General features: G+C 38.3%; 1 protein-coding gene across 1 annotated transcript in view; it reads left to right on the forward strand.

The window, feature by feature from the left end:
• Positions 1-14,486, forward strand: part of grid1b (glutamate receptor, ionotropic, delta 1b) — a 452,122-nt gene that overhangs the window by 289,937 nt on the left and 147,699 nt on the right. The window contains exon 4 of the mRNA XM_084434270.1: positions 1,341-1,546. Within this exon, the coding sequence (XP_084290396.1) occupies positions 1,341-1,546 (206 nt within the window). The remainder of the gene's footprint in view (positions 1-1,340; positions 1,547-14,486) is intronic.

Consider the following 14,486-nt stretch of genomic DNA (forward strand, 5'->3'; position numbering starts at 1 on the left):
TTATTTAAATTTCATTTTTTCTTTTTTTTAAATTCGTTATTCTTTATTTAAATCTACCCTTTACTGCGACAGTAATTTATTAGTCAGAAAAATATTAGACTACCTTAAAAGTATTGCTTAAGTTAACAGACCCGTGCGTGAACATCTCCACAATAAACAGTGACAATTACTTCGTCTAGAGACCATTTACCGGTAAATAACAGTTGTGAATATATTGCGAATATATAATAAACTTGAACAGTTGTCAAAAACAAACGTTTGCTGATACTTTACCTCACAGAGTTATTCGGCTATCCAATGCTGAGCTTACAGAGACGCTTAGATCGGCGAGATGCCTCCACAGGGCCGGAGATACGCGGCGTGATTGACAGCTTTGACAGCAAATGGATATACGTGAAAATCAGATGACATGATTTCACAACTTTTCATTGGTCATTTAGACATGTGAAGCATACTGTATACGGAAATGAACCTGGACATTCTATCCGTCGAAAAATCTCAAAATCGGCAAAATGGACATATGCGGTTTTCATCGGACAGCGACGGAATGTTTACGGCTCTGTATTATTAGGGCTTTATACAGAATGTGAACCAGGCTTTGAAACATCACAGATTTTTTGTTTGTTTTCTGCAACATTTTGTGGAATGGTTTTAGACATGAAAAGTCTTTAAACAGTGCTGAGAGTACTACACTCTTATCGGTAGCTAAAAGAATCAGATTCACCAAAATATTAAATAAATGAACGCATAAGGTTCAGGGATTTGGAGAACTTTAAATGACAGGTGTTTCAATTCTGGCGGATAACGTTATTCGGTGTAGCTTTCTGCAGATTTTTTCTGAGGCTGCCATTCATTTACCCACATAAAATCTTTTCTTTCTGTCAATTAGTTGCCGCTGAGAGGGTGTGATGGGCAATTTGCTTCCCAGGGTGAGGCACAATATCCAGGCACAAAGCATTTAAATACTTCCTGAAACTAGCAGATTTGAAGCAGAACGGAACAGTTCTTTAATTACTTACCCATTACAGATCATCTCTGAGGTCTTACATCAATATGAAGAATGGCTTTCATAAGTGTCATCCTCTGAAGATGACTTTATATTTTTGGTTCATTTTAAATTATACATCTCTGAATATTAGTGACAGATGGAAACCTGTGAATAGAGATTCTTTCTCATGACAATTTGAGGGCTACCGTACTTAATTTGTCCATATCTCATTTGTATTATGTTTTTTTTTATTATTTTTTTTTATATGTATTAAAGATTACCAATTGGCCAAACATAACTCATTTTGACAGGCTTGAACACTTTTTAATTGCTACATGACTATGTCTTGCAGATATCCGTGGACTGCAGGTCTTTCTGGACCAGACATCAAGACAAGGTTTGGATGTATCTCTGCAGCGAGTGGATAGGAACATCAGCGGTGTGTTCTCCAGTTTGTTCACCTCCATGCGCACAGAGGAACTCAACCGCTACAGGGACACTCTCAGAAGAGCCATCCTGCTTTTGAGCCCACGTGGAGCCCAGGTCTTCATCCATCAGGTTTGTTGCTGTTATTACCGTAATTCTAGCACAGTGGTCACTGGGGTAAGATGAGCCAGTAGGTAAGTTGTCCCACCTCTGGTAACTAGTTGTCATTTGACTAGGAGTATATAGCGATTCACTTGTTTTCTTGATGCATCGTTACAAATCCTGCAGTGCATTTGCATCAATCTCAAAATATGGATTTTTGAATAATGAATAATTTGTAATTATTTGTTTAAATGCTAAAAACTGACGTCTTAAGTCAATCCAGCCACTGATAAAGCTGCCAACTCATTGTATGGCCAGTTAACATTTGCGTATTTGAGTTAACACAGTTGTTTATGTTGGCAAATGTGCATTAGGTCTCAAGCTCAGTTCCTGGAGGGCCACTGTCCCGAAGTGTTTAGCTCAAACCATAATTAAACACACCTGAACCAGGTTATCAGGGTCTTCAGGAATACTAGGCTGTGTTTGAAATCACCCCTTTACCTTCATTCACTATTCCCTACATTACTCCACAAATATTGTCCACTTGAAGCAGTGATTTAAAACAAGTGAGTGAATACATCGTTTGTACATTCGTTATTGCGGTTCATTGTGAGGTTGAATGAATGCAGGCCCTCCAGGAGTAGAGTTTGACACGTCTTAAAGTAACAGCAGCCTAATATATCTACTGCTTCTATGTACTTTGTGTTACTTAAAGGCACAATATGTAACTTTTTTGCTTTAAAAATAGCAGAAATCACTATATCTATGTTATATATATTTTTTTAGTTGTGTACTTACATTATCCCGACTGTTTCCAACAACTTTCAAACCAGGAGAAATTTGTAATTTAATTCTAAGACACGGACCGTTTCTTTATTTCCGTTTTGTCGCCGTCAATGGCGTCATATCCGCACTGTCCCTGGTTTCCACTCGTACTGCCATAGCAACCAGAGCCCTCTGATAGTAACCAAGGCGACAGACGTGGACAACTATGTAGTTTGCAATGTCTATTTGCACACTGTTGTTGTTTCGTTCAAACATTATGGACCATGGCAAGCAGACTTTGGATAAAAAAGGAGAACTAAAACGAGAATCAATATCAGCGCGGTGTTTTCGAGATGCCTAGAGCTCCCATAGACAGTATATATAAACGAGAGCTCCACGTCCGAGACTTCGACCGCTCCTACATGTACTTTATTAAACAGGTGAGCACATTTACATAAAACTAATCAATGTTATATAGTTCAACAATGATAAAATGTTAGAATATGATCTGTATGTTATTCTAATGTTGATCTAGCTTACTGCTAGTCTCATACAGACAAACTAACACATACATTTCAACACATTCAAATGCAGTTTAGTGTGCTAGTGTAATGTTAGACCAAGTGAAACAGCGCTGCGTTACCTCACAAGTTTAATTTGTCTAATAAACTGACCTGTGAGTAGTAATTCTGCACGTGTAGTTCGGTAGAATGAAATGTCCTTATTCCTTTTATATCCGCGGGACTCGCGTCGCGTGTGGAGCTGATAGCTGTCTCTTAGCAATCCCGACCTGCTTCATATCACAGTCTTGATAAAAACATTGATGTATTCACTCATCCATAAACATTATTAGATCGGTCGGCTTGACGTTGACGACAAGATCCATAATTCTTAGCAAATGTTGCGTCATCAAACTACGCCTTTGTTATTGTAAGAGGTTAGCGACCCCTAGCGGTGAAAAATTCCATACTGTACGTTTAAATGACAACAGAAAAAGACAATCACTTCTCTTGACGGAATAACTTTTGTAGCTGAATTAACGCAAGTTTAATTTATACAGTGAAGAATATGCAGTGTTTTTTTTACATTTGATTATACAGTTTCTATAGAACTTGAATACTTATGAAATCATTAATCAGAATTGAATCAAATCAGAATTTGCAACAACAACAAAAAATATTCATGAATCATATGAATATCTAACCCAAAGATTCACAGCCCTACATGTGACCATACAATGTCCTTTATGGAGAAAGCCATCTTGCCATTGCACGTTCATATTAAGTTTCCATACAGCAAGTCAGAACAAATTTATGTCATAGCAAATTTACCCAGATTTTTTAGACAGATATGATCCTATAAATTAGTTAGCTAAAGATTTATCCTGATTTTCCAAATAGTGTCTGAGGGGTGATGTTGTAATCCTCTGTCATATTACATATTTCTGTATTATATTTACTTATCATACAGCAAATCCTAAAATATAATTACATAGGCTAATAGTACTTAATATATATATATATACACTCACCTAAAGGATTATTAGGAACACCTGTTCAATTTCTCATTAATGCAATTATCTAATCAACCAATCACATGGCAGTTGCTTCAATGCATTTAGGGGTGTGGTCCTGGTCAAGACAATCTCCTGAACTCCAAACTGAATGTCAGAATGGGAAAGAAAGGTGATTTAAGCAATTTTGAGCGTGGCATGGTTGTTGGTGCCAGACGGGCCGGTCTGAGTATTTCACAATCTGCTCAGTTACTGGGATTTTCACGCACAACCATTTCTAGGGTTTACAAAGAATGGTGTGAAAAGGGAAAAACATCCAGTATGCGGCAGTCCTGTGGGCGAAAATGTCTTGTTGATGCTAGAGGTCAGAGGAGAATGGGCCGACTGATTCAAGCTGATAGAAGAGCAACTTTGACTGAAATAACCAGTCGTTACAACCGAGGTATGCAGCAAAGCATTTGTGAAGCCACAAAACGCACAACCTTGAGGCGGATGGGCTACAACAGCAGAAGACCCCACCAGGTACCACTCATCTCCACTACAAATAGGAAAAAGAGGCTACAATTTGCACGAGCTCACCAAAATTGGACAGTTGAAGACTGGAAAAATGTTGCCTGGTCTGATGAGTCTCGATTTCTGTTGAGACATTCAGATGGTAGAGTCAGAATTTGGCGTAAACAGAATGAGAACATGGATCCATCATGCCTTGTTACCACTGTGCAGGCTGGTGGTGGTGGTGTAATGGTGTGGGGGATGTTTTCTTGGCACACTTTAGGCCCCTTAGTGCCAATTGGGCATCGTTTAAATGCCACGGCCTACCTGAGCATTGTTTCTGACCATGTCCATCCCTTTATGACCACCATGTACCCATCCTCTGATGGCTACTTCCAGCAGGATAATGCACCATGTCACAAAGCTCGAATCATTTCAAATTGGTTTCTTGAACATGACAATGAGTTCACTGTACTAAAATGGCCCCCACAGTCACCAGATCTCAACCCAATGGAGCATCTTTGGGATGTGGTGGAACGGGAGCTTCGTGCCCTGGATGTGCATCCCACAAATCTCCATCAACTGCAAGATGCTATCCTATCAATATGGGCCAACATTTCTAAAGAATGCTTTCAGCACCTTGTTGAATCAATGCCATGTAGAATTAAGGCAGTTCTGAAGGCGAAAGGGGGTCAAACACAGTATTAGTATGGTGTTCCTAATAATCCTTTAGGTGAGTGTATATATATATATATATATATATATATATACACATATATAAATTCTCTTTTGTCTCTGCCTGGAGGAAAACTTAAGTGAAAACGGATTCATTTTGCCCTACAAAAGCTGTCACTTTTGTTGCATCCCTCCATAATGACTGTACAAATGACCTGACAGGCTGGCACACCTTCACTGTCATTATCTCAGCATCTGAAGTACACTCCTCCACTGATCTGAGGTCATACACATCCGTTAACATCACACATTGGTCTTAACAAGCTCTGTGGGATCTGTACTGGAATCAGTCACTCATGCTGGCAGGATGCCCATCACTGCCAAGAGCAAGAGTATGACTTTCTCATGCATATGGATTATGCCATAAGACAATAGCCAGCTGTCTGTAATCTCCTGTGCTAGTGGGAACTGAGTGATTTTTATTAGATTAGCCTTTGATGCTGCATCCCTTTGACTGTAAATATGAACAAAATACAGATTAGATCCTGCAATTTGGATGGAGTGTGGTTTTTACACACCATTCCGTGAATATAATGGGAGTTCGTGAGTGATGAAACAAGAAAGTTAATGTGTAAGTGGATGTATGTATCGGATGTATGGATGTATGGATGACAGAAAAATAGACTGACAAATAAGTTAAACAGACAGATATGAAAGTGTCACCGCTAACCATTTAATTACTCCCAACACTGATATTTATGTATTTTAGGTTGTGTCCATTTTTAGATTGTTTAGAATGATTTCAGATGGCAAACACATAAGATTTAAAGTAACAATATTAGCTTCAGCTGTGTTTTTACCGACGTGCACTCTGGCATAGCCAGTTGTCATGTTCTCCTGTCATCCGTGACAGGTTGTGCTTCCCAGCCATCAGCACTCAGATACCACTTGAGGTCTTTCCTAAAGACATGTTTTGGTTCCTTAGCTGATAACTCACTTCTTCAGTTTAGCCCACAACGGCACGGCACATCATTTCAAGACAAATAACTCAAGTCAAAGTTTACTGAGCTCAGTGACTATAAGGGTGCTTATTATCAGTTTAGCTCAAGATCTGGAATATTGATCATAGATTATTACAAATCTGACATTCTTACAGTTTCCTCCTGCTGTGTCATGTATTTTGGGACGTTTCTTTGATGAGGGATACATCTGGTAAATTGGTTTTGACAATGCAAAATCGCTAAGAGTGGAAATTGCTGAACTTTCCCCTCATATTGATCTTTTAAAACCAAAAGAAGATTGTACTTAATTCGGGACTGCATCATAGAATTATTCACTTGTAAAAGTGTTTTTGAGGCACTTTGATGTCTGAAAACAATGTAGTGCAATGTGCCTTGTACTTCATGGATAGTTTGATAGAAATGGATTCATTGTGCCTGATAGCAAAAGTTAGTATAGTATAGTGTTTAAAAAGCATAGTTTTTTTAAAGTTATTTTAACACTTTCCCCGCCAGTGTTTTTTTTTTTTTTTTTTTTGTAAATTGCCAGCCACTACGAGCATTTTTTATCATGTTTACAAAAATGTAATAGCCCCTGAATATCTGAATATAATAATACGGAATATAGTAATATATCAAAATAAAGAACAGTTCTTTAGCAGCTACATCAACAACAACAACAACAACAACAACAAAATTCTTGCTTAATGCAATTTTTATTTATTTTTTCAACAATTGAATGTGGGTAAATTTCATTAAAAAAATCTATATTTTGAACAAAAAGCTGATAAAAAAACGTGATTCTTGCATTTCAGTCTAAAGCAACAGCATGAGCTGATGGCTCAAAGAACAATACTTGTCCTAAGTGCAAGAGGTAATAAGTTAAAATCTTTCATGGATATGTTTCTACTGAGAGATCGGTAATAGTGGCAAATTTGGTTCGATTTTATTTTGTGAATTTACTGGAATGCCATTTTGGATTAGAGAAATGGAACTGTGGTCTGTGACAGCTGCTGTATTTAAGGGGCGGCTATGATGGGGTCCGCCACTGAATAAAGCAGAATAATACAGAGTCTTTGATCTTTAAATAGGATCTAGTAAGCTTATGACCGAAGCCCAGTTCCAAACACTAGTGAGCTGTCTTGTTGTCTGTTGTTTAAATAGGCAGCTACAAAGGACTTATGTGATGCTGCCTTAGAAATTGGGTGCCTGGAAAAAACTATCTCTGAGACCTTCAAAGTTGACATCTTTCTTTCTTTCAGTCTTTCACGATATCATTCTACCCATCCAATGTCTTTACTTGCTCTGCTCCCCATATTACACCAACACATACCCTGATTTATACAAGCTGGACATATACCTAAATAAACTTAATGGAATGATAAATCAGTCAAGATTATACTGAACATTTTCATTCAAGATCAGATTTTAGGTTAAGGTTTATTCTGTGTTCCACTGAACTTGGAGAGTCGCAGAGATCTGACCTTTTATTGAAATATGTATAGCTCTTACTGCTTGAACACAGACTCTAAGATCTGAATATTAAAAAGTTACTGCATGTTCAAGCTTCATTCCTCTTTTAACTAGTCCAAACTCCGTAATGCTGTAGCTGGATGTGCCCTACATGGGTCCATGGAATGTCCATGGGTTCTATGTCGGCCCTACATGAATTAGCCCATACTGTTGCTAAGATAGGGCCGACATGGAACCCATATAAACTTATGCAGGACCTATACCTCAAGCCCATATTGTGCCTACATTGGCCCCACCATGAAATGTTGGCTGGGAATTAGGAATATCATTCGGTGTAGGGTTGGAATTTGAACAAAAACATTTTAAACTGATCTTTTCCCTTTTATTTTAGCAAAACTTTAGATTAATGGTACAGATCAAGACAGTGTTTCTTGGGCAGGAAAGTTGTTCCATGACTGACAAAACATGTTGATCTAGAAACATCTTGTCGAAATTACAGTCGATGTTTACACAACAGACATTTCACAGGACTATGAAACGTCCTGTATTGACATGAATCCCTCTGGCTGTCAAGTTTCAAGTTTCAATTTTGCTCTCTGCAGGTAACAAAATAGATTATTTTAGATTAAATAAACAGCTTGATATTGAGATATGTCAGAAGGACAAAGTTTCAGAAAATTTACCAGATATCTCTCTTTAATCTCAGCCTTTATATTTGGACATCACATCAGCATTTTTTTATATATATATTTGATCTGTAGATAGCTTCAAAGGCATTCTTTTTTAAGCACAACTTTTTGCTTTTCTATTTTAGAACTCTTAGTTCTCATAGTATGAGGCATCTGATAACCTTTTATTGAAATATTTATAGCTCCTACTGCTTGAACACAGAATCTAAGATCTGAATACTAAAAAGTTACTGCATGTTCAAGCTTCAATCCTCTTTTAACTAGTCCAAACGCTGTAATGCTGTAGCTGTGGTTAAATTGGTCTTTCTGGTCTTTGACAAACATCATTCTGTTCCTTTTTAAAATCAAGGGTGAAGTAGCAGGCCAGTGTGTTAATATATTCCTGTACAACATAAATGCGACTGCAATGCTTTCAAGGCTGTGTGATTAAGTTATGATAGGTCATATTTGTTCATTTTTAATCCTGTAATCAAAGATGTTTTTCCCAGAGATAGCTTCTTACATTTCCTTTCAGGTCCTCTGTTAATTAGACTGCTAATTAGACAGAGATGGATAAATATTTAATATACTGAAAGTACATAAACCTTAACCCATGAGTACGGAATTTGAGTTTTGTGAAGTTATAGTTTCATACAGCACAGCAACAACAAGGTAGCATTAAATTTCTTTAAGCATATATCTAATTCATTAAACTATTTCAAGACTGGATTAAGCACCACTGCACACAAGTTAAATCTGTTTTATAAATGTATAAATGGAACTCTACATGGAAACGGTTATGAAATATGATTTGTAAGTGAAAAACATAATGAGAAGACCAGTACTGGACTGCTGCAGGTTACTGGGGAAACAAGTAAGCAGTGTTGGGTAAGCTAATTGGAAAATGAATTGAGCTAAGCTAGCAGTAACTGTACATTAAATGTAGCTTCACTACATTGAAGCTACCACCCTGGGAAATGTAGCAAGCTAAGCTACAGCAATATGGCAAAAGTAGTTTACTACATTTGAGCTATTTTTTTAAATTTCATTTTTATATTGAACAAACTTCATTCCAAGTCAATGGAATCCAGTGATCAATGATCCAGTGATCAATAAAACTGTCAGTCAAACAGATTTGTCAAATTTGTTCCAAAACTGTTCCAAACCAATTTGGCCACAAAAAAACCAACAACAAAACCATATAACTATTTAAAACTATAACAAAACCAGGTGTCGATGGTGTGTGCATCTTTCCACTGAGTAAATTTCTCACGTGTCAGCCCAAGGATTGAGATTGGTACATGATGTCACCGTATTGAGCAGAAGGTGGTGGTAATGCACCAAAATGCTGGTTGTAGGACCCTATGAAATCCGTTTTATTTTTTCCCACATTCCAGATTCAGTTTTTTTTCCGTACATTTTTTTGGGACTCCCATTTTAATGATTAAATTACATTTTAGTAATCAAAAAGCATGTCTAATTAATTGAAATCATGAAACTTATACAATTTAACAATAATGTAGTACAATTTTACAATAAATTACATTTTTAGGGCACAATGATTTTAATTTTTTTTTTTACCAAATTCTGTTTTATTTTTGTTTTGTTTTCTTGATTCCATTGTAATGGTTTATTTAAATTGTAATAACCAATTATTTAAAATATAATGATTTAAGCAAAACTTTCTTCAAAGGTCAAACTAACCTTTTATTTTGACGGGTTGGCGTAGACCTTTGAGTCTCTCTGTGTATTTATGATATGATAGCACTCGATGGTGAGTGGTTGATTGGCTTTGCCGGGTGGTGCTTCGTTCGCGGGATTTCCTGGATTGCGGGTTGCTATGCAACAGAGTTTCCTCTGAGTCTGGAGGAGCTGCTGGAGCGACTCTGAGAGGGTTTTCTTTGACGAAGTTCAACGAAGGATCTTACGGAAGAGTTGATGAGTTTTGAGTGAGCTCTTGGTGGTTTGAAGAGTAAGCATACACGCTGTACGATGGGAAGGTCAGCACAAACATAAGCACGAGCAAAGTCACTGCAAAAGCAAGGCAAAAAGCAACGCATAGCTGCTTGTCATTGGGTTATAAACGTGTCCATCTGACCCGTCCTTCTGAGTGTGACAGCCAATCAGATATTGTCTTGGGCGGGACCTACGCCCCGTTCTTCGGTTCTTGCATGTAATTAGCGTAATGTCAACACGATCGCGTGTGCCCAAACTCCTGAGAGTTTAGTTAAACGCTTTAATAAGCTAACTTAATAGTTTAAATATGGTGCATCCTACACACATCTACTTTATATCAAAATGCTAGAACTCATTTACCCATCAAGTAGGCCTAGGTACCAAAATACATATATTTCCCATAGTTGAGGTGGAAGTAAATAAGGATTTAGCTGTGATAAGTGTTTAACACACAAAATTAACTTGAGTAATATAAAACATACATAATACAGAGCATACACATGTATGAGGCAACTTCTGGTGATTAGTTCCTATAACTGAGGTAGAAAACCCTACGAATAGGCTGTAATAAAGGTTAAACACACAGAAAGAACTCAACAGGTTATATAAAACATACATGATACTTAAGATACATGTGAGGTAAATACTGGTGATCAATTCAGCTTATTGGAAGCAATTTTGAGACCGTTGTTTGTATTAAACCACAAGTGGGTTAATTTCAGTCTATTTGTTTTGGAGACAAAAGTCTCTGGAATTTACAGCTGCAGAAAGGAGGTGTCCCCTGGTTTAAGGTTTGTGGTGATTCCGGGCCATGGGAATGCCTTGGCATCCTTCGTTTCCTGATAAGGCTGTGGATTTATGCATTGGGGTCACCACAGGGTTTCTTGGCCATTTGGTCTTAAGTTTGGGGAACAAAGAGAAATCTTTTCCTGCTATCCTGGCATCGCTGGTATGAGATTAGACAGGCACAAAAAGGGAAAGTAGGGTTACATCTCCTTTAGCCATCTCAGCACCATGACTGTGTTTTATGACTTACTAATGGTTCGATGGGGAATCGTTCCGAACTGTGGAATGCGGTGTTGGGTTCATTTCATGAAATGGACTGTTCACGGATAATCCTACATGCCCAACACTGCAAGTAAGGGATAATGTACATCCAGCTAGTTGTTATCGCAAAATAAACCTGACAGGGTGATCATGATTCAGGGCCCAGACTACTGAAGGGGTTTATTTTGTGATAACTGGCTGGATGTACATTGTCCAGCTTATTACATGGCTACTAGCCACAAAAGTAAATAATTAGACACAGAATACCGATTAGAGTTGAAATAATTTATTTGCTCATTAAACGCAAAACTTAAACGCCTAGACCAGGGGTGTCAAATCCAATAACATTTATTTTTATGGTCCCTTTTGAACATTATATTGACTATAAGCAGCTCTGTAACTATATGTCAGTTAACTCTCATTGAGTTCTACCAGAAAGACTCGGGAGATAAAATGATGTAATGAAGCATACATTTATTGACAGCCCAGCAAGCATTATTATAAAGTTCTTTGGCGTAGGCCCCGTCCATAGTTCGTAATCCGAGGGTAGCGGATCTGCATCTCCTGCCTGAAGACGAAGGCAGGGGCGCAGCCGACCCCCCTGGGAGGTATGGACAGGACCATCCTGGTGGTGGTGGGGAGGGTGGAGGTTGTTGTCGCGTCGGCATCTGTGAACTCAAACGTGTAAGTACCGATCTTTTATACAGAAGGTATAAAGACGTGATTGGATAGAAATGAAGGTAATAAGTGACGAAGTAATTGAGTCTTCCTGGCAGAACTTAAGCTAAAGCTTTCATTACTAGTAGATTTTCTGCTTAATATCTGCTAACTCTTTATTGTGATGGCCATCCAACAGACATTCTACTGACTTTGCAAGTAACTTTGCAAATAAATGTCAACTTATTCTAACCCTAACCCTGCCAGTCTACTAATACTGTACTAACACTCTAATAAGAGTTAGACATGTGCTGTAGGTGCAACGTTACTTATAATCAACAGAATGTGTTAAAGGTTATCATTAAAATAATGTGAAACCATACTAATTGCACAATTCATTAAACCATATTTTCATCAAAATAACAAAGTTGTAATTTTTTTTTTTTTTTCATGTACAGTACCTGTACTTCAAAACTTCACAGTGCAACAAATTTGTGTCACATCATTCTTTTTTTGTCTTTAACGAAACAAGAATATGCAATGATTAATAAAGCAAACTATTAGTTGTGCTTCTTTCAGCAAAACTGTTTGATACAGCAAAATAGTCAACAAGTGGTATCTGAAATTGTATTATTTGGCTTATTTTGGTAGCTCTTACTTTGGAAGGTAAGCTTCTTGAAAGGACAAACACACATGGCTTATAATGCCAAACCTAAGCAAATTAGGCATTGCACTTTTAAAAAGAAATCTTACCAGACACTCAGCACCATTTCTTAAAAATGATCTTGTCTATTTTAGGGTTAATGTCATTTGCCATGGCAACTTTCAATACTGAGACCAGATGCTGGTCTGTAAGGCGGGATCAGTGGGATGTCTTGGTCAGCTTCATTATGGAGAACATCTGCTCACATGAGTAGGTGCTTCCATACATATAAATGATGCATGCAGCGTGAAGGTGAATCTGTGGCATTGATTTAGGGAGTAGAGGTGTCCCAGAATGACTGGTACTGGGTCTTTATGGATGAGTATTCAATGAGTTCCAAATGCAAGTGTTCAGGTGTAGTGTAAACATCAACTGCAAATGGATTCGCAAACAGGTCAAGTTTGAATTTATGCATTTCAAAATCAGCAAATCTCCTGCTGAATTCCACTTTCAGTGTGTTCAATTTGTTGGCATACACTTAATTCGGGAATGGGATGGTGACTGTGTCACTGACTGGCAAATAGGAAAGTGAGACAGGTTGCCCTGGCGCATCTGGCTCTCCCACAGAGGCAGTTTCATTTGAAACGCCTTACCAAGTCTTGCATTTCAGTGATCATCTGCTTTCGAACCTGGAGTTTTACATTAAGAGTGTTGAGGTACTCTGTTATATCACATTAAAAATGCCAAGTCGCTCAGCCATTTTTCATCCTCAAGCTCGAGGATGACCATTTGTTTGCTTTCCATGAAACGAGGGATCTCTATGCAGAATCATAAAATATTCACAACACTTTACCCTGACTTAGCCAGTGCACCTCTGTGTGGTATGGCACCTCCTCATGCACAGAGTCTCCTCTAAAGTGCCCTGCATTGCTGGTGATTCAAACCCCACTGACAAATACAGTTTACTGTTTTGTTTACAACTGTCATTGCATGTCCCATGTCCAACACCTTTCCTCAAAGGGCCTCCTGGTGAATGATGCATCAGGTTTTCTCGAACTTTCTCGAAACTCTGTTCCAACCAATTCCGTGCCATTGATGCACTGCTCCACTTGTGAAAAAATGTCCTGTCCAGATGTTGTTCTGTGAATTGCTCTTAAATCTAAAAGTTCCTCAGTGACGGAAACCTGAGCGGACAGTGTCAGTCCCATCTGCACTCTCATCTACAGCCAATGAATATGCACCTAAGTCCTTAGCTTTATCTTTTAGCTGAATTTGTAAGTCAGAGCCCAGCTCATCCACCCAACTAGCCACAATATTTCTGGAAAGGCTGATGTTATCAAAGGCTCATCAAAGGATGCTATCAAACACCACATACCTTTTAAATGCAGCTTTTAATAAATTCCCCCTCTGTGAACAGCTTGCATGCTCTTGCTATCTTTTCAGCAATTATGAAGCTTGCCTTCACAGCTCCCTCCCTCACCTTTACTGTTGCTGAAGTTTGTGTTTCAGTTCTTTGACTTTTAGCAGCTGAACTTGATTTAATGTTTGAATCAACTGACAGCCCTAAAAAGTAGTAATAATCTGTGCTCTCATGAGTCTGTTTGTATGTAGGTGCACTGAACGCGTGTTATCAGAAATGCCTGAGCCGTGTATCAAGTGTAATAATAATTGACTGCATCCCCCTCCTTGTTCTTGATTCCTCTGATGGCCAATCTGTGTTTAAGGACATAGTTCGGATGACAATTTGAGCCCTAGAGTTTTTTTTTTTTGTTTTTTTTCATGAGTATTGTTCCTGTTCTCTGCCACCCAAGTTGACAGCCGTTTTGTTAAATCCCAAAACCTCTGTCTTTTTTTCAGAGGCTCTTCAACACCTCTGACTGTAGAGTTGTTATGTTTCCTCCTGCTGTGTTGGTGTGTATGTGTGGGCTTGACCTGTTATGGGTTTCCCATCAATTCTCATTTTATTTAGGATTTCTCCTCTTTTACTGTTCTCCGTGCCTGCTGCTTATAGACGTAGGGGGCCACCCCGCCGCTGCTGTCGCACCAGGAGACGGATTGAGTGGCGTGAGTTATCTAGCATGAT

Source organism: Rutilus rutilus (assembly GCF_951802725.1).
Source record: "Rutilus rutilus genome assembly, chromosome: 16".
Taxonomy (NCBI): domain Eukaryota; kingdom Metazoa; phylum Chordata; class Actinopteri; order Cypriniformes; family Leuciscidae; genus Rutilus; species Rutilus rutilus.